General features: G+C 42.1%; 1 protein-coding gene across 7 annotated transcripts in view; it reads left to right on the top strand.

Annotated features, from left to right (window-relative positions):
• Positions 1–18,976, top strand: part of nme7 (NME/NM23 family member 7) — a 181,324-nt gene that overhangs the window by 44,961 nt on the left and 117,387 nt on the right. For all 7 annotated transcript variants that reach the window (XM_078232643.1, XM_078232647.1, XM_078232641.1 and 4 more), the window contains 2 exons: positions 3,908–4,100; positions 18,670–18,772. In XM_078232643.1, coding sequence (XP_078088769.1) covers positions 3,908–4,100; positions 18,670–18,772 — 296 coding nt within the window. The remainder of the gene's footprint in view (positions 1–3,907; positions 4,101–18,669; positions 18,773–18,976) is intronic.

The following is an 18,976-nucleotide window of genomic DNA, read 5'->3' as shown; positions in this document are numbered from 1 at the left end:
GTGCAGAAGGAGGCCATTCAGCCCATCGAGTCTGCACTGACAACAATCCCACCCAGGCCCTATTCCCGTAACCCCACATATTTATCCTGCTAATTCCCCTGACACTAGGGTCAATTTAGTATGGCCAATCAACCTAACCCGCACCTCTTTGGACTGTGGGAGGAAACCTGGGCACCCGGAGGAAACCTGCGCGGACACGGGGAGAATGTGCAAACTCCACACAGACAGTGACCCAAGGCCAGAACTGAACCCAGGTCCCTGGCGCTGTGAGGCAGCAGTGCTAACCACTGTGCCCGTGAGTTGGAAAGAGGAAAGGTCATGGAGGGATTTGAAACAAATAGAAGAATTTTAGAATTGAGGCATTGCTTAATCAGGAGCCAATGTAGATAAGCAGGCATCAGTACAATGGGTGAACGGGACTTGGTGCAAGTTACGATAAGCAGCAGAATTTTTGAAGATCTTCAGTTTCTGCAGTGTAGAAGGTGGGAGGCTGTCCAATATAGAATTGGAATAATTGAAAATTGGACTCAACAATCCATTGCCTGAATCATGGGGCTGAAATGAATAGGTGGTAAGTCATGTGCTGAGGAACACAGAAAATCCTAGCCATGATCTTGAAATTTATACCGCCCAGTCAGATGGCTAATCCTGGAGTAATGAAGAGCACAGAAGAGTATAAGGAGCAGCTGCAGGTGTATCTGCAAGTGAATGCCAAACTGGTGAAGCTATAGTACAGGTCTATAGAGAAGTTTAGAGCATAGCTGGAGGACTACATGGCCGGCACACATGTATCAGCTGTTTGAAAGAGCTACCCAATTTGGTGTATGCATTTTCTTCTTTTTGTTACCTATTTTAATTCGGGGGTTTTGCTTCAAAACTGTAGACTTGACCTTGGCCCCTTTATTCTGAATTTAAAAACTGGTTATCACATCCAGAAGAAAAAGAAACATCAAACTCCAAAGAATTGACAAACCCACTAATTAGGGTAGAATGTTTTTTATTTTACCAGCCAAGGAGAACCATAATTACAATGGCAGAATCTAACAGGATTTTCACAAAGCTCTGCTTTGTGCATTCCACCATATCACTGTCCTCGCATGATTTGCCCCTTTCTCAATCAAACAATTCAATCGTAGGAGCACTGTGAGCTCTGAAGTCAAAGCAGAAATGTTGGAAATGGTCAGCAGATTTGGCAGCATCTGTGGAGACAACCCTTCAGTTTGATCTATCATCAGAACTAGCTTTGAAACCTGCTTGCTTGCCTGACACTGGCTCGATAAATTTCACATTACATAGAACAGTGAATTATTCTAAAGTAGGCAGGAGTCAAGTTACACATTCCAAGCAAACTATTTGACCTCCTTGGAAGATAAGATATATCCATCAGAAATCTGATCCAACCCACTTGAGCTGCAAATAAGAAAGTTCTATGGTTTGCATTTATCTGTGTACTTTCTGGGAGAGAGTACTCTGCAGCAGGGGAAGAGGTTCTGCTGTTTGTAGGCTCCAGGCAGCAAAGATATTGCTGGCTAGCAAAGTCCCAGGAGCCATGTGATAGCTCTGTGCTAAGAGAATTATGGGATGCTGTGAAGGTGGTAGAAGGTCCGGCTAGAAAGGATTAGTGCTCAGAAGAACAGAGATTGGAGCTTGGTGAAATACAGTGAATCCAGCCAACTATTAAAGAGTTGAAGTTGCGTTAGTAAGTAGAGGCTGGAATGCAGACTCTCAAACCCAGAGAAATGGAGTCTCCAGAAATGAGATTGCAACCTGTGAGGTGTGCAGTCATTGAGGCAGTCTGAGTTTGGAGCTTTCAGAGAATTCCGAGACTTAATCTTCAAAAGTGGAAACACAGTTTCAAAGAGTTTGGTTGACTCACAGTATTTACTGACATTTGGACAGGCTGCTGAGAAATCTGTGGAATCTGTTTTGGTCGCATTTGCCACTTATTGTGCAGTGTGGTGTGTTTGACCACAGTTTGCCTGTTAATTCACATGAACCTCATATTAACCCTGAATGTTAGAGCACAAGATAAATAATGTAAATTGTTTTATCTTTTTGACCTTGGATAGTAATGTTTATTTCTGTTTGTTCCAAGTGTGTGGTATCTTGTGGCTTTAATCTTTTAGCAAGCATCTGGAACATAACTTTGTCTACTTTAAACAGTGTTATTGGTCCCTAACTGGATCTTACCAAAATCTTGGGGATCTTGTTTGGGATCATAACATGAGTAACTCGTCTCTGCACCTTCAAGCCCTGACATCTCTCATGCCTTGAATTTGACACAATACTCAACTGAGGCCTAACCAGTGTTTTATAAAGGTTAACATTATTTTATAAAGCCAAAATTTCTGTATGCTTTTAACAGCATCCCCAACTAATCTTCCCATCTTTTAAAGATTTGAGCATATAAACTCTCTGTGCTCCCCCCAACAATATCATTTACTTTATATTGGATTTCCTTATTCCTCCAATCAAAATTCATCACTTCACACTTCTCTGCATCAAATTGTATCTGCCATATTTCTGCCCAATTCATGAATCTGTATGTTATCCTAAAGTCGATTATTATATTCTTCATTGCATATTGCATTTTCTAAGTTCTGTATTATCTACAAACTTTAACCTGTGTCCTGCGCACTCCAGTCCAGGTCATTATATATGTGAAAAAGAATATTGGTTTTAATTGTGACTCCTTGGGGAACACCAATGTTGATTTCTCTTCAGTCTGATAGACAGCATTCACCTCTACTATGCTATAGTTAAGAAAACCCACCAACGCCTCTACTTTCTCAAGAGACTAAGGAAATTTGGCATGTCTGCTACAACTCTCATCAACTTCTACAGATGCACCATAGAAAGCATTCTTTCTGGTTGTATCACAGCTTGGTATGGCTCCTGCTCTGTTCAAGACTACAAGAAACTACAAAGGGTCGTGAATATAGCCCAATCCATCACACTAACCAGTCCCGTCCATTGACTCGGTCTACACTTCCCGCTGCCTCGGAAAAGCAGCCAGCATAATCAAGGGCCCTACACATCCCGGACATACTCTCTTTCACTTTCTTCCGTCGGGAAAAAGATACAAAAGTCTGAGATCACGTACCAACCGACTCAAAAACAGCTTCTTCCCTGCTGCCATCAGACTTTTGAATGGACTTACCTTGCATTAAGTTGATCTTTCTCTCCATCCTAGCTATGACTGTAACACTACATTCTGCACTCTCTCCTTTCCTTCTCTATGAAGGTATACTTTGTCTATAGCATGCAGGAAACAATACTTTTCACTGTATTCTAATACATGTGACAATAATAAATCAAATCAAAGTCTCTTGGCTAATTTCATATCCAAGGTGTCATTGCCTGTTTAAACCAGATAAGTATATTATGCTGTGCTTTATCAAACATATCAACTGCAGTATCTTCATCAACATTCTGTTATTTGAAGAATATTTCCTCACTTTTTTCCTTGAATGGAAACTCCTATTCATCAAGAACACTATTCTCCACAAATTCCCACATATTTATCAGCAACGTATTCTTGTTTACAGGTGACACATTGGTGGAATGCAAGTAAAATCCTTTTATGTATTTTTAATCGCATGTCATATAATGAATGTGAACTAATTTCTTCGTTCAAAAGAAATGAGGCATTATGTGGAGAGTAAATTTACTTCATAAAGTACTTTATTGGCTGTAAAGCAGTTAAAATTCCATTTAATTGAATTCCTAATATTTACATTGTAACAAATTCCCAGGTCTTAACATCAGAATGATAAACAAAAAACTTTCCATGAGGTTGCAATGACTGTTGACAATATCAGACTATTTTGTTGAAACTAAACTGAATACCTAATTATATTGTGGGAATATGAGCGCAGAATAATGGGATTTCCTTCCTCTATTTCAGTGATCTTCTTCAGTATTTAACTTGTGGCCCAGCTGTTGCACTGGAAATTATGGGAGATGAGGCTGTGTCCGTTTGGAAGAAGCTAATTGGTTCTTCAAGGAATGCAGAAAGTGAAGTCAATGTTCGGGCACTTTATGGAATCGACAACATCAATAATGTTCATGGCTCTGAATGTGCTGCAGTTGCAGCTCGAGTAAGTTTTTTTTGTGGGGTGAGGGCAGCAAGGGAAAGAAAATTGCATTGAGCTGAATCTTTACTTCTTGTCATGTTTAGGTGTATAATTCATACGCATAATTCTATGCATAAAGGCAGATGAGAATTATGCACAATTTTCCTAAATGGATTTATTTGGTGAATAGTCCTTTAAGGCTTAAAGTATGAATGAAGCCATTTAAATTCTTGAACTCTCTTAAGGGTTGAATATAGATTTCAGTTGTGATTAAGCTTATTCCAAAAATGTTTAAAGTTTCTTGCTTGTTCATTGATAATTCTGGGCAATTTATCCCTCCTGAAAATTAATAGGAAACTGATTAAGTCTGTCTGTCCAATACTTAATTATGGCACTGGGAAAAATTAAAATTAAGTTTGCTTACAGTCCTGTCAGCTTATAAGGGCCACTGTTGAACTTACTATTGGCCAATGCAAGCAAATCTTTGCAATCTGAATGAAAAATTATGGCACGTTCCCAGAATAAACTGTGGGAGTTGGGAAGAAGGAAGCAAAAACTATTTTCAGCTAGAAAAGGTTTAGAAAATTTCATTGATGAGAAAATGGTAAAATTAAAAAGACTAAAACTTCAAAAAAATCTAGAAAAGGATGATTGTCAGCTAAGTTTTGAATTGGAGAAAATGTTTTTACTTCAAGATAAATGCAAGTATTGCATATAGAAGTGAAGCTATTTCAGATTCCAAGACAGCAGGAAAGTGGTCCTAGTTTCTTAAGACAAATCATTTATGATTTAAATTGAGGGAACAATAGCCATTAGAATCAGAGAATGGTACAGCATAGAAGGAGGTCACTTAGTTCATTGGACCTATGTTGGCTCTTTGGTACAGCTATCCATTTCAGGCGATGCATTCCAGGTCATAAATTGCCGCATACATTTTAAAAATCTTACTCTTTTGTCAATCACCTTAAATCTGCGTACTCTGGTTACCAATCCTTATACTAGTGGAAGCTATTCCTCCCTATAAAAACCATATATGATTTTTGAACACTTCTTTCAAATCTCTTCTTTATCTTTGCCCCAGGGAAAACAACTCCAGCTTCTCCGATCTCTCCACATAATTAAAGTCCTACTAACCTAGTACCATTTAATACTGTTTTAGTAAATCTCGACTGCAAGTTCTCTCAAGGCTTTAACAGTTTTCCTTAAGTTCAGTGCACAGGACTGAACACTCCTCCACTTGAGGCCTAACTAGTAAATCATATAATGGTTACAGTGCAGAAGGAGGACATTTGGCCCATTAAGCTCATGCTGACTCACTGCAGGAGCTTGCTCCTTCCCCGTTGTCCTACAAATATTTTTCCTTCAGGTATTTATCGCATTTCCTTTCCAAGGCCACAATTCATCTGCTTCCACTACTACTAAGGCAGTGCATTTGTGATCCTAACCATTCACTGTGTCAAAAAGTTTGTCCTTGTGTCAACTTTGGTTCTTTTGCCATGATCTTTCCACCAATGGGAACAGTTCCTCCCTTTCTAATCTGCCCAAACCCCTCATGATTTTGAACACTGCTAATAAAGTTTAACGTTTATTTGTTAGTGTCACAAGTAAGCTTATATTAACATTGCAATGAAGTTACTGTCAAAATCCCCTAGTTAATCCCCCGCTAATAGGTCTCTTCTGCGTGTTTGCTTCTCAAAGTAAACAACCTGTTTCTCCAGCCTATCCTCGTAGCTGAAGTCCCTCATCCCTAGAACCATTCTCATAAATCTGTTCTGCATCCTTTCTGATACCTTCAGATCCTTCCTAAAGTGTTGTCCCCAGATTTGGACACAATGCACCAGTCGAGTTTGAAATAGTGTTTCATAAAGGTTCATCGTAACTTCACTGCTTTTGTACTTTCTTCCTCTATTAAAAAGGCCAAATATCTCATTTGTTTTTCTAACACCTTCTCAACTTGTTCAGCCACTTTCAAAGATTTGTTTATATGCATCCACTGGTTTCTCTGTTCCTGTATCCAATTCAGAACTGTACGATTTAGTTTATGTTGCCCCTCCTCATTCTTCCTACCACGTGAAACATTATTTGCCTTGATTCTGCCCATTTCACCAGACCTTGCTTTTACCAGTTGCTGCCTTCCAAAGCTCCTGACATGATTGATCTCTCTTCCCCTCAACAATTTCCCCCCTCCCTCCAAAAAAGACTACGATCCATGACTTTCCCTAGATTTGTGGCTGTGTCTTCCTGCAGCTGATTGCAAGTTTTCCTCCTCTCGCAGCTGACAAGCATATCAATTTGGCTGGCTGGCTGCTGGGTGGGAAGCAGGAGAAATCAATTCTAATGAGATCTTGTCATTAAATTCAGCTGGCATTTTGTCTCTCCGGCCTTATCTGGATTCCCTTAAGCTACTATGCATCCTGCACCCTTCCTGTGAATGTCTGGACCCATGTTTCAAAGTTCTTTTGTATTTCAAAAACTATGGGTTCAGGTACTTTCGCTTAGATTGTTTATATCTCATCATGCCATCCATCTTTCTAAAAAACAACACTGGAGCAGCATGGTCTTCTGGTTCAAAATGGTCTTCTAGAAAATGACAGCTTCTGCTCTCAAAATTATAAAATTACTTGAATCTGGTTCTGAGAAAATGAATAATGGAATCTTATAGCCTAAATGTCCCCTTGAAATTCAATTTATTTTGCTTAAGCCTTTTGCTAGTCTTTATTGGACCACAAAAATTAGCGAAATATAAGTATTGGTGGTTGAACAATCACATATCTTGTTTGACAATTTATGAGGCATTTTCCTATTTGCCTTTTTGTCTCTGAATTGTACATAGGAGATTGCAGTTTTGATGTTATAGCTGCCACTCCATATTTATTCTATTACCTTAATATTATTTATTAATTAAGCTATTGGTGGAAAACAGTGTCCATCTTTTTCCAGTGTGATTCCCAATGCCAATCTCAATCTTGCCTTTATCAGGACGAGCACTGCAGATGCTGGAAATCTGAAATAAGAACAGGAGATGTGGCAGTTTTCAGCAGGCCAGGCAGCATCTATGGAGAGAGAAACCAGTTAATGGGTTGAGTTCTGGGTCCCAATCGCATGCCTTGCCATTTTAAGTAAACAACTTTTGGGAAGGCAGGAGGTCGAAAGCAACCATGGACGACAAGGTTTGGTGTCGAGCCTTTGCCGGTTGGCCCTCAGATTTCAACTCAAAGCAACTGCAGAGAAAATTCCAAGCTCGAATAGACAGATCCTTAATGAGCTAAAGAGACTGTTAATTGCCAGTGAGCGTGTTTCTCACCTTTGCCAGACCTTTAAAAACTTGAAACTTTCCTGGAGGAGGCAGGATTCCGATGAGACCTCCAGGACCATGATTTTCGAAGCCTGCTTGTACTGGATCAAAGTTAACATGCAATTAGTTACAGCAAGCAATTAGGAAGGCAAATGTAATATTAACTATTGTTGCACTGGGATTAGAATAGGAGAGTAAACAATCTTTACTACAATTATACAGTGTGGGAATATTGATTAAGGAGAAGATTGCAGTGCTGGAGGGCAGAATAATTTAGCTAGAGCTAAGGAATAATAATGATGCAGTTACATTGCTCGATGTAGTCTATTGACCACCAACTAGTTGGAAAGGTGTAGAGAAATGAATTTGCAAGGAAGAGAAGTGGAAAAATTATAGAGTAGTTATAATGGGGGGATTTAATTATCAAGTATAGACTGGGATAGTATCAGTGTAAAGGGTAGTGTTGTTCAAGAGTTCCTGGAATGTGTTCTGGAGAATTTTCTACTGTATGTTTTCAGTTCAACAGGAAGAGAGGCATTGCTGGACTTGGTTCTTGGGAGTGATATAGTCAAGTATCAGAGGAACAGTTTAGGGACAGTCATTGTGTTATAAAATTTAGATTGACCATGAACAAAGAAAATTACAGCACAGGAACAGGCCCTTCGGCCCTCCAAGCCTGTACCGACCATGTTGCCCGACTGAACTAAAACCCCCTACTCTTCTGGGGACCACATCCCTCCATTCCCATCCTATTCATGTATTTGTCAAGACGCCCCTTAAAAATCACTATTGTATCTGCTTCCACTATCTCCCTCGGCATCGAGTTCCAGGCACCCACCACCCTCTGTGAAAAAAAAACTTGCCTCATACACCTCCTTAAACCTATGCCCCCTAGTAATCGACCCTTCCACCTTGGGAAAAAGCTTCTGACTATCCATTCTGTCCATGCTCCTCATAATCTTGTAGACTTCTATCAGGTCACCCCTCAACCTCCATCGTTCCAGTGAGAACAAACCAAGTTTCTCCAACCTCTCCTCATAGCTAATGCTCTCCATACCAGGCAACATCCTGGTAAATCTTTTCTGTACCCTCTCCAAAGTCTCCACATCCTCTGGTAATGTGGCGACCAGAATTGAACATTATATTCAAAGTGCGGCCTAACTAAGGTTCTATAAAGCTGCAATATGACTTGCCAATTTTTAAACTCAATGCCCCGGCTGATGAAGGCAAGCATGCTGTATGCCTTCTTGATTACATTCTCCACCTGTGTTGCCACTTTCAGTGACGTGTGTACCTGTACACCCAGATCCCTTTGCCTATCAATACTCTTAAGGGTTCTGCCATTTACTGTATATTTCTTATCTGTATTAGACCTTCCAAAATGCATTGCCTCACATTCGTCTGGATTAAACTCCGCCCAAGTCTCCAACCGATCTATAACCTGCTGTATCCTCTGATGGTCCTCATCACTATCCGCAAATCCACCAACCTTTGTGTCGTCCGCAAACTTACTAATCAAACCAGTTAAGTTTTCCAAATTATTTATATATATTACAAACTGCAAAGGTCCCAGCACTGATCCCTGAGGAATGCCATTTGTCACAAGTCTCCATTCAGAAACGCACTCTTCCACTGCTACCCTCTGTCTTCTATGATTGAGCCAGTTCTGTATTCACCTTGCTAACTCACCTCTGATGCGATGCGACTTGACCCTCTGCACCAGTCTGCCATGAGGGACCTTGTCAAAGGCCTTACTGAAGTCCATGTGACAACATCCACTGCCCTACCCTCATCAATCATCTTTGTCACTTCCTCGAAAAACTCAATCAAGTTAGTGAGACACGACCTCCCCTTCACAAAACCATGTTGCCTCTCACTAATACGTCCATATATTTCCAAGTGGGAGTAAATCCTGTCTTGAAGAATCCTCTCCAATAATTTCCCTACCACTGATGTGAGGCTCACCGGCCTGTAATTACCTGGATTATTCTTGCGACCTTTCTTAAACAAAGAAACAACATTGGCTATTCTCCAATCCTCTGGGACCTCCCCTGTAGCCAATGAGGATACAAAGATTTCTCTCAAGGCCCCAGCAATTTTCTCCCTTGTCTCTCTCAGTATTCTGGGGTATATCCCATCAGGCCCTGGGGACTTGTCTACCTTAATGTAATTGGGCGGCATGGTAGCACAGTGGTTAGCACTGCTGCTTCACAGCTCCAGGGACCTGGGTTCGATTCCCGGCTTGGGTCACTGTCTGTGTGGAGTCTGCACATTCTCCTCGTGTCTGCGTGGGTTTACTCTGGGTGCTCTGGTTTCCTCCCACAGTCCAAAGATGTGCGGGTTAGGTTGATTGGCCAAGCTAAAAAAAAATTGCCCCTTAAAGCCCTGAGATGCTTAGGTTAGAGGGATTAGCGGGTAAATATGTAAGGATATGGGGCTGGGGCCTGGGTGGGATTGTGGTCGGTGCAGACTCGATGGGCTGTAGTGTTTCTATGATTCTCAAGAACCCCAATACCACCTCATTTTTGATCTCAAAATGACTCAAGCTATCTACACACCCTTCCCTGGTTTCATCATCCACCAAGTCCTTCCCTTTGGTGAATAGTGATGCAAAGTACTCATTTAATTCCACACATAGATTCCCTCCCCTGTCCTTGAGTGGGCCAACTCTCTCCCTAGCTCTTTATATATGTATGAAAAGCCTGGGGATTTTCCCTAATCCTGCTGGCCAATGACTTTGTGTGACCCCTTTTAGCCCTCCTTAATCCTTGCTTAAGTTTCTTTCTGCTTTCCTTGTATTCCACACTTGCTTCGTGTGTTCCCGGCCTCCTAGCCTTGACAAATGCTTCCTTTTTCTCTTTGACTTGGCTCACAATATCTCTCATGATCCAAGGTTCCCAAAACTTGCCATACTTATCCTTCATCCTTACAGGAATGTGCCGGTCCCGAATCCCTATCAACTTACACTTGAAAGCCTCCCACGTGCCAGATGTTGATTTGCCCTCAAACATCTGCTCCCAATCTGCATTCTTCAGTTCCTGCCTCATATTGTTGTAATGAGCCTTCCCCAATTTAGCACCTTAACTTGAGGACTACACTTATCTTTATCCATCAGTACCTTAAAGCTTACTGAATTGTGGTCACTGTTCTCGAACTGCTCCCCTACTGAAACATCGACCACCTGGCCAGGCTCATTCCCCAATACCAGGTCCGGTACGGCCCCTTCCCTAGTTGGACTATCTACATACTGTTTCAAGAAGCCCTTCTGGATGTTCCTTACAAACTCTGCCCCATCCACGCCCCGAGCACTAAGTGAGTCCCAGTCAATATAGGGGAAATTAAAATCTCCCACCACAACAACCCTGTTACTTTTACACCTTGCCAAAATCTGCCTACACATCAGTTCCTCTATCTCCCGCCGGCTGTTGCGTGGCCTATAGTAAACCCCCAACATTGTGACTACACCCTTCCTATCCCTGAGCTCTACACATATTGCCTCGCTGTATGAGCCCTCCGAGGTGTCCTCCCGCAGTACAGCTGTGATATTCTCCTTAACCAGTAGTGCAACTCCCCCAACCTTTTTATATCCCCCTCTATCCTGCCTGGAACATTAAGTTGCCAATCCTGTCCTTCGCTTAACCAAGCCTCTGTAATAGCAACAACATCATAGTTCCAAGTACTAATTCAAGCTCTAAGTTCATCTGCCTTACGTGTCACACTTCTCGCATTGGAACAAATGTGCTTCAGTCCACCAGACCCTCTTTGATTAGCAACCACATCCTGCCTGCTGTTTCTCTGAATCTTACTGACCCTACTCTCTGGGCCCTACTCTCTAGGCCTCTGGACCTATGACTCTATGGAAAAGGACAAGAATACTTAAGACACAAGAGCGGCACGGTGCCACAGTGGTTAGCATTGCTGCCTCACAGCGCCAGGGACCCGGGTTCGATTCCCATCTTGGGTCATTATCTGTGCGGAGTCTGCACGTTCTCCCCGTGTTTGCATGGGTTTCCTCCGGGCGCTCTGGGGGTTTCCTCCCACAGTCCAAAGATGTGCGGGTTAGGTGGATTGGCAATACTAAATTGCCTCTTAGTGTCAGGAGGACTATCTAGGGTAAATGCATGGGTTATGGGGAGAGGGCCTGGGTGGGATTGAAGTGGGTGCAGGTTCGATGGGCCAAATGGTCACCCTCTGCACTGTAGGATTCTATGAACTTCAATGGGTAAGACTAAATCTGGCTCAGATAAATTGGATTAGCAGTCAAAGCTGTAACTGAACAAAGGGCTGCCTTCGAAGAAGCAAGAGTTTTGAGTGTATTCCCACATGCAGGAAAGTTAGGGTACACAAATCCAATGCTCCCTGGATACCAAAAGCGATATGGATAAAGATGATGCAGAAACATTGTGCTTATGATAAATGTCAGTTGGATAATACAATCGTGAACCAGGCCAAATATGGAGGTTTCCGAGAGGAATTGAAAAAGAAAATAGATGCAAAGAGAGAGGAGATTGGCCTCTAACCTAAAAGGGAATCCAACAGTCTTCTACAGGCATTTAAAGAGTGGTAGGAGGATGAGTGGAGCTGATAAGGGACTAAAAAAGAGAAAAAATGTATGGAGGCACGAGGCATGGATGAAGTATTAAATAAATACCCTGCGCTGTTCTTACCAAGGGAAAAGATCTTGTTTAGGTCATGGTGAAAGAAGAGAGCATCCAAAGACTTACAGATTTAAAATCAATGAGGGGAGGTATTGTCTCTATTTATAGTTGATAAAGCCTCAGGACTGGATGAGATGCATCCAAGGATACTGAGAGAAGTGAGAGAGCAATAGAGATTAATCATTTAGAATTTAGATAAGGAATAATTTCCCACCCAAAAGAGTTGTGAATTTTTACTCTCTGTTACAGAGAGCTGTTGATGCTTGGGTTGATAGATTTTTAGGTGGTCAGGGAATTAAAGGATATGAGGAGAGTGCAGGCTGATGGAGTTGAGGCATGATCTTATTGAATGGCAGAGCAGACTCAAAGGATCAAATGGTCTACTCGAGCTCTTTTTTTCCCCATGGTCTCTGCCCCCTCACCCTACTCCCCAATAGAGAAAATCTACCCATATCAAATTATTTTAATTTTTCAAATACTTGTCACCACTTCAACTTAGATTCAAGGGATTATAAATCATTTTTATGCAATCTCTCCTCCAATTGATCCTTTAAACCCTGATATCATTCTGGTGAATCTTTGCTGCGTTTCCTCTGTGGCCCAATATATGCTACTTGAGGTGTGATTCCCAAAACTTCATATAGTACTCTAGATGGAGTGCGACTAAGACTGTATACAAGTATAGCATATGTTCCTCCTAATTTGCATTTCAGCCTCCTTGAGAGAAAGATTAGCATTTCATCAGCCTTTGGATTCTTTTGTACTTGGATTCCAAATCTCTTTGTGCTATTAGGGTTCCTAATTTCTGACCATTTAGAGAATATTTATCTCTCTTGGTCCAAATTGGATGAATGGGTATGGGGTGAGAAGCACGAGTTGTTTTGTCACACTATCAGGAGCTTAGTCATCATCTGGAGTACTGTGTACAGTATTGGTCTCCTTATTTAAGGAAAGATGTAAATACATTGGAAGCAGGTCAGAGAAGGTTTACCAGATTAATATCTATAATGGACAGGTTGTCTTATGAGGAAAGGCTGGACAGGCTCGGCTTGAATCCACTGGAGTTTGGAAGAGAAAAAGGTTACTTGATTGAAATATATAAGATCCTCGGGTCTTGACAGGGTGGATGTGGAAAAGACGTTTTCTCATGTGGGAGAATCTAGAACTAGAGGTCACCCTTTAAAAATAAGGGGCTGTCCATTTAGGACAGAGACGAGGAAAACATTTTTTCTGAGTGTTGTGAGTCTTTGCCTCAACCACCTTTTGAGGAAGAGAAATTAGAGTCTTTGAATATCTTCAAGGAAGAGGTAGATAGATTCTTGATAAGCAAGCTGAAGTTAAAATCAGATCAGCATGGTCTTATTGAATGAAGGAGCAGGCTCAAGAGGTCGAGTGATTACTCCTGCTCCTAATTTGTATGTTCATGTGGCAGGTGAGGGTGCTGGAAGTTCGGTAGGAGCAGAAGGCAGGAAGTTCCTGTCATATTGTTCTTAGTGATGTGGCAACTGCAGCATGATGTAGAGAATCATCTCCTTATGGAGCTCTAGAAATGCAGGTTTCCTTGTTCTGCTCAGCTCCTTTCTATGGTGTGCCGCTTTGTCTTGCGAGAGAGGAGTTAGAATAGTTGTGCAGCATTGTGCTTGGCCGATGTGCCTGCCATAGCTGAAGGTAAGTGAAAGTTGAGAGGTGGCTGTAGAGCTGGCATAACTGGAGTATTTGTGAGGGTAAAGTCGAGTTACCTGGATGTTAGCTGTGTACCTTGATTGCCAGGGACTGCTGTTGGTTCAGTGATGACATGGTGCATTGAGGCTGGTATTTCTGGTGGGTAAGAAATATCACGAGAAGATGCATTACCAGACATTGACCACCTGCATAAGGTCATTAAACCTCTTGTGACACTGGTACCTGCCCTTCATGTCCAGACCCTGGGACTTTACCTTTGTGGCCACCTGCTCTCACTCCCTTCCGCGGTTAGCCTTTGAGAGTCACTTGGTTCCCCACAGGACCAAGCTGTGCTGTCTCCTCTCTGCCTCCTCCACCGCTGCTTGCAGTGCCACATTTAGCACTATGTCTGCCCTGGTGTTTCTTTGTAATAATTTAAATTGCATTCATGTTTTTGTCCTTTAAGAAGAAGACTGTAATATGAGGTCTGTAATCAACATTGCCTGGGCCTCCTGTTGTACACGGTGCTCACAGGCAGCGCTCATTAACAGAGAACAGCTCTGAAGACACACTTGCAGTCGTACAAATGAGATGGTGCACCTAAATGATCTGAACAGGTGTTAGCAGTTCACAAATCAAGACCCTGATGCCCCTGCTAAAAAAATTAATTATTTAATTTCAAATCCTATAGGTTCCTAAAGCTCCTAAGAAAACTCTAGGAACAGAGCAAAACCACCCTGAAGCCCATGTAGGAAACATTTGTAAGATCGCATTAGTATATACTTTTAGTGATTTTGTTTTCCAAACTCTGCCTGTTGTCACAGGCAATGCTATTTGCAACCTTGGCCATGACTGAGAGGGTGGAAATCTGACTGAGGCTTTCAATCAAGAAACCTTAGGAGAGTTGGACATTAGGCTGGATGGTCCTGACACTTTAAAGGACTTTCGAAGGAAAATTGAAATTGGGGATGAGTTGGTAGTTTGAGAAACCTGGTGGAGTTTTTTGAAGAAGTGACTAGAATGGTTGATGAGGGAAGAGCCGTGGATGTCGTCTATATGGACTTTAGTAAAGCGTTTGACAAAGTCCCTCATGGTAGGTTGGTGCAAAAGGTTGGATCTCATGGGATAAAGGGGGAGGTGGCTAGATGGGTGGAGAACTGGCTTGGTCACAGGAGACAGAGGGTGGTAGTGGAAGGGTCTTTTTCCGGCTGGATGCCTGTGACTAGTGGTGTTCCGCAGGGCTCTGTATTGGGACCTCTGCTGTTTGTGATTTATATAAACGATCTGGAAGAAGGTGTAACTGGGGTGATCAGTAAGTTTGCGGACGACACGAAAATGGCTGGACTTGCAGATAGTGAGGAACATTGTCAGAGGCTACAGAAGGATATAGATAGGCTGGAAATTTGGGCAAAGAAATGGCAGATGGAGTTCAATCCAGATAAATGCGAAGTGATGCATTTTGGTAGAACTAACGTAGGGGGGAGCTATATGATAAATGGCAGAACTATAAAGGGTGTAGATATGCAGAGGGACCTGGGTGTGCAAGTCCACAGATCCTTGAAGGTGACGTCATAGGTGGAGAAGGTAGTGAATAAGGCATATGGTATGCTTGCCTTTATAGGACGGGGCATAGAGTATAAAAGTTGGGGTCTGATGTTGCAGTTGTATAGAACGTTGGTTCGGCTGCATTTGGAATACTGCGCCCAGTTCTGGTCGCCACACTACCAGAAGGACGTGGAGGCTTTGGAGAGAGTGCAGAGGAGGTTTACCAGGATGTTGCCTGGTATGGAAGGGCTTAGTTGTGAGGAGAGATTGGGTAAACTGGGGTTGTTCTCACTGGAAAGACGGAGGATGAGGGGTGACCTAATAGAGGTGTATAAAATTATGAAAGGCATAGATAGGGTGAACGGTGGGAAGCTTTTACCCAGATCGGTGGTGACGTTCACGAGGGGTCATAGGTTCAAGATGAGGGGGGGGGGAGGTTTAACACGGATATCAGAAGGACATATTTTACACAGAGGGTGGTGGGGGCCTGGAATGTGCTGCCGGGCAAGGTGGTGGAGGCGGACACACTGGGAACGTTTAAGACTTATCTAGATAGCCACATGAACGGAGTGGGAATGGAGGGATACAAAAGAATGGTCTAGTTTGGACCAGGGAGCGGCGCGGGCTTGGAGGGCCGAAGGGCCTGTTCCTGTGCTGTAATGTTCTTTGTTCTTTGAGAAGAGTTATGGCTCGGGGGAAGCTTTTAATGAATGGAATGGATCTGAACTCATCGTCGTCATCATTCCATCTACATAAGATGCTGGGTATGCAGCAAATCTAATCTGTTTTGGATGGAGTAGCTTCATATGGGGCACTTTTGCTAATGGCTGAAGAAACCAATCTGTGAGAGGCAGGTTCTACTGCAAGTGCTCCAAATGGAATGGTTATTGGGTGTCATTGTGGGTTATTTACTTAGGTGTTGGTGCCTGTTGTCAATCTACTGTAGACAACTGATTATCATGGTGGCCAACAGGTGATGCTGCCATTTCCCTTTGTCATTGGTTAGTGTCTCCCAGGTGTGAAAATTGATGTTTAGAGCCTTTATATCATGCTTGCACGCATCCTTGAAGTGGGGTTTTGCCATACAACTGGTTGTCTGACTCAGGGGGCTACCAGAAAATCCTTACATATGTGATCATCTTCCATCCTACAAACATGCCCGAGCCAGCAAACTCATCTCTGCTTGATGAATGCCAATATACTTGGGAGATTTGCCTTGAGAGAACTGCCACATTTATGATTTTGCCCTTCCAAGAGATGTCCAGAATGTGCCACAAGCAGCAAAGATGAAAGTTGTTGAGCTTCCTTTCTTGATGCCATAAGTTGTCCTTGTATTGCAGCAACATAACAAGGTGCTGAGAACACAGACCTCGTAAACCAACATCTCAGTCCTAAGAGTCAGCTTGATTGTGACTGAACTATTGCAGTAGTGACTTAACAGTGTAATTAATTGTATATGAAGCATTATGGAATGTTTCTAAGGAACATGGTGTGGGTCTGCATTACTAAGGTTAGTTTATTTTCAGTCCGCTGACCCATAGGCATTGGATTCATCAGCAGTGCAGCACTGCAGAGACATCTGATTTAAACTTCTATGGACTAACAATGCCTATTTTAGGTTGGCAGGGTTGTGGTGTTAATTTCAATCTCGTAGTGTATGCCCTTCATATTGGTTAAAGGGCATAAAATTGGGATACACTGCAATGCTTGATAGACATTAGACTATTGCATATGCAGAAAAGGTGCCTGACAGAAATCATTGAACATGGCATAACAGGTCAACAAAGCAGATGGAATCCTCGGATTCATAAATAGTGGTATAGAGTGGAAAAGCCAAGAATTGATGCAAAATGTATGTAAAACAATAATTTGACATCAGCTGGAACATTGTGTCAAATTCCAGATAACATACCTTGCAAAGGATGTGAAAGGTGTGGAGGAGATTTACTAGGATGGATTCAGGGATGTGGGATTACAGTTATGTGGATAGACTAGGGAAGGTGGGGTTGTTCTTCTTGAGCAGAAAAGGCTAAGTGGAGTAAAAGCAAAATACAGTGGATACTGAAGATCTGAAAGAAAAAGTGCCAGAAAAGCTCAGTTGGCAGCATCTGTGGAGAGAGACACAGTTAATGTTTTGAGTCCAATATGACTTTGGAACCCCTTCCAAAGAAGTTAATCTCTCCACAGATGCGACCAGACTGGCTGAGGTTTTCTAGCACTTTGTTTGAAAATCTTTTTCATGCACCAGTGGATGATTCAATAGTAGCCTTCAAAGGGAGCTGAATAAATACTTGAGGAAAAATAATACATGGGGGAAAAGCAGGGGAGTGGAGCTAACTGAATTCTCTTCAAAAGAACTGGCACAGATTTGATGGGCTGAGTGGTCTTCTATGCTGTACTGTTCTGTGGTTCTAGGAACACGTGTTTCAGGTCCCCACTGCATGATTATTTTGCTCTGCGGCATCTGGTACTTACTGCCCTCAGGAAAACTAGGGTTAAGGCGTAACAAGGGTTTTCTTATGCCACAACTATCAAGGTAAAATTTTAAAATATACTTTCTGGCATGTGAAGATGGGAAGAGTGGGCATTTTCTTCATGACACCACAGTCAAAGAATGTGAGCCGCTGCTAGTTACCATTTTTGACCTTCCCTTCCATCCTTTTTCACCAGCAAGCTACCTGTTGTCCATGGTTTGCTGCCTCAGTAGCAGTAAGGTCTGAGATCCAATCTCAGGTGCATCTCGGGCCTCATTTTACAGGCACAGTAACTGTTCCCTTCATGTGTCCAAAACTGTTGTGCCTGAATTTTAAATTTTCTAATACTTACAAGTTGTTATATTTAACTGTGAACATAACTGCATTTCAAAAATAATTACTTAGCTCAAGTTGTCCAGAATAATGAGGACTTGCCTGTAAAAGTTCTTTTGATTAAATTTTGTTACTTTGCAAGTAAAAACATTGTATGCCACGGTACTGATATTACAGAGCAGTAAGCCTGAGGGTTCAATACTTAATTTGTGGTAAAAGAATGTGCTCTCAGCTGGGGTGGTGTTGAGGCGAATACAATTGCCCTTTGAAGGGAGAGTCAGGGTAATAGAAAATAGAACAAAGCTGGCTGCTGACTGCTCGGGGCAACATTGCGTAGGCGTCTCCATCCCTCCATCCATCATGTTAATCATGACATTAATATTTAAATTGGCTTCATGCCCTTTTTGGGAAAAACAGGGCCAGAAAGATGGCCTATGGGGCAAGACCAGTTCACACCTGGCACGAAAGCCTCGCACACCAGTGCAGCAAGCTGGAAAGATCACACCCATGTTTCAGGTCAATTACCTTTTTGCAGAACTAATTTCTATTTCACATTTCCAGGATCGGCAGTATTTTATTTTTGTATTAATCTGTTCAATTCATTTTGTATTTTTTTGTTTTTATAGGAGCTCGAGATATTTTTCCCATCGCTTGGTAGAGGGCCATCAAATACGGCAACATGTATTGAATGCACCTTATGCATTATAAAACCGCATGCTATTGCTGAAGGTAAGCTTGTCATAGTGGAAAAAGCATTACTTTCTATCAGAAGAAAATGAAAAATGCTGTCAATTTTGTAGAATTTACATCGACACAATCCTTTGATTTCCTTGCTCATCTTTCCATAGCATTTCCTCCCAAGAGGTCTTCTGGTATAATTCTTAGAACTTCTTAGACCCTATGGACCTTATTTTGATCATTTTGTATCAAGGT

The sequence above is a fragment of the Mustelus asterias genome, chromosome 17 (assembly GCF_964213995.1).
Source record: "Mustelus asterias chromosome 17, sMusAst1.hap1.1, whole genome shotgun sequence".
Classification (NCBI taxonomy): Eukaryota; Metazoa; Chordata; class Chondrichthyes; order Carcharhiniformes; family Triakidae; genus Mustelus; species Mustelus asterias.
This window is presented reverse-complemented; position numbering and strand designations above follow the sequence as displayed.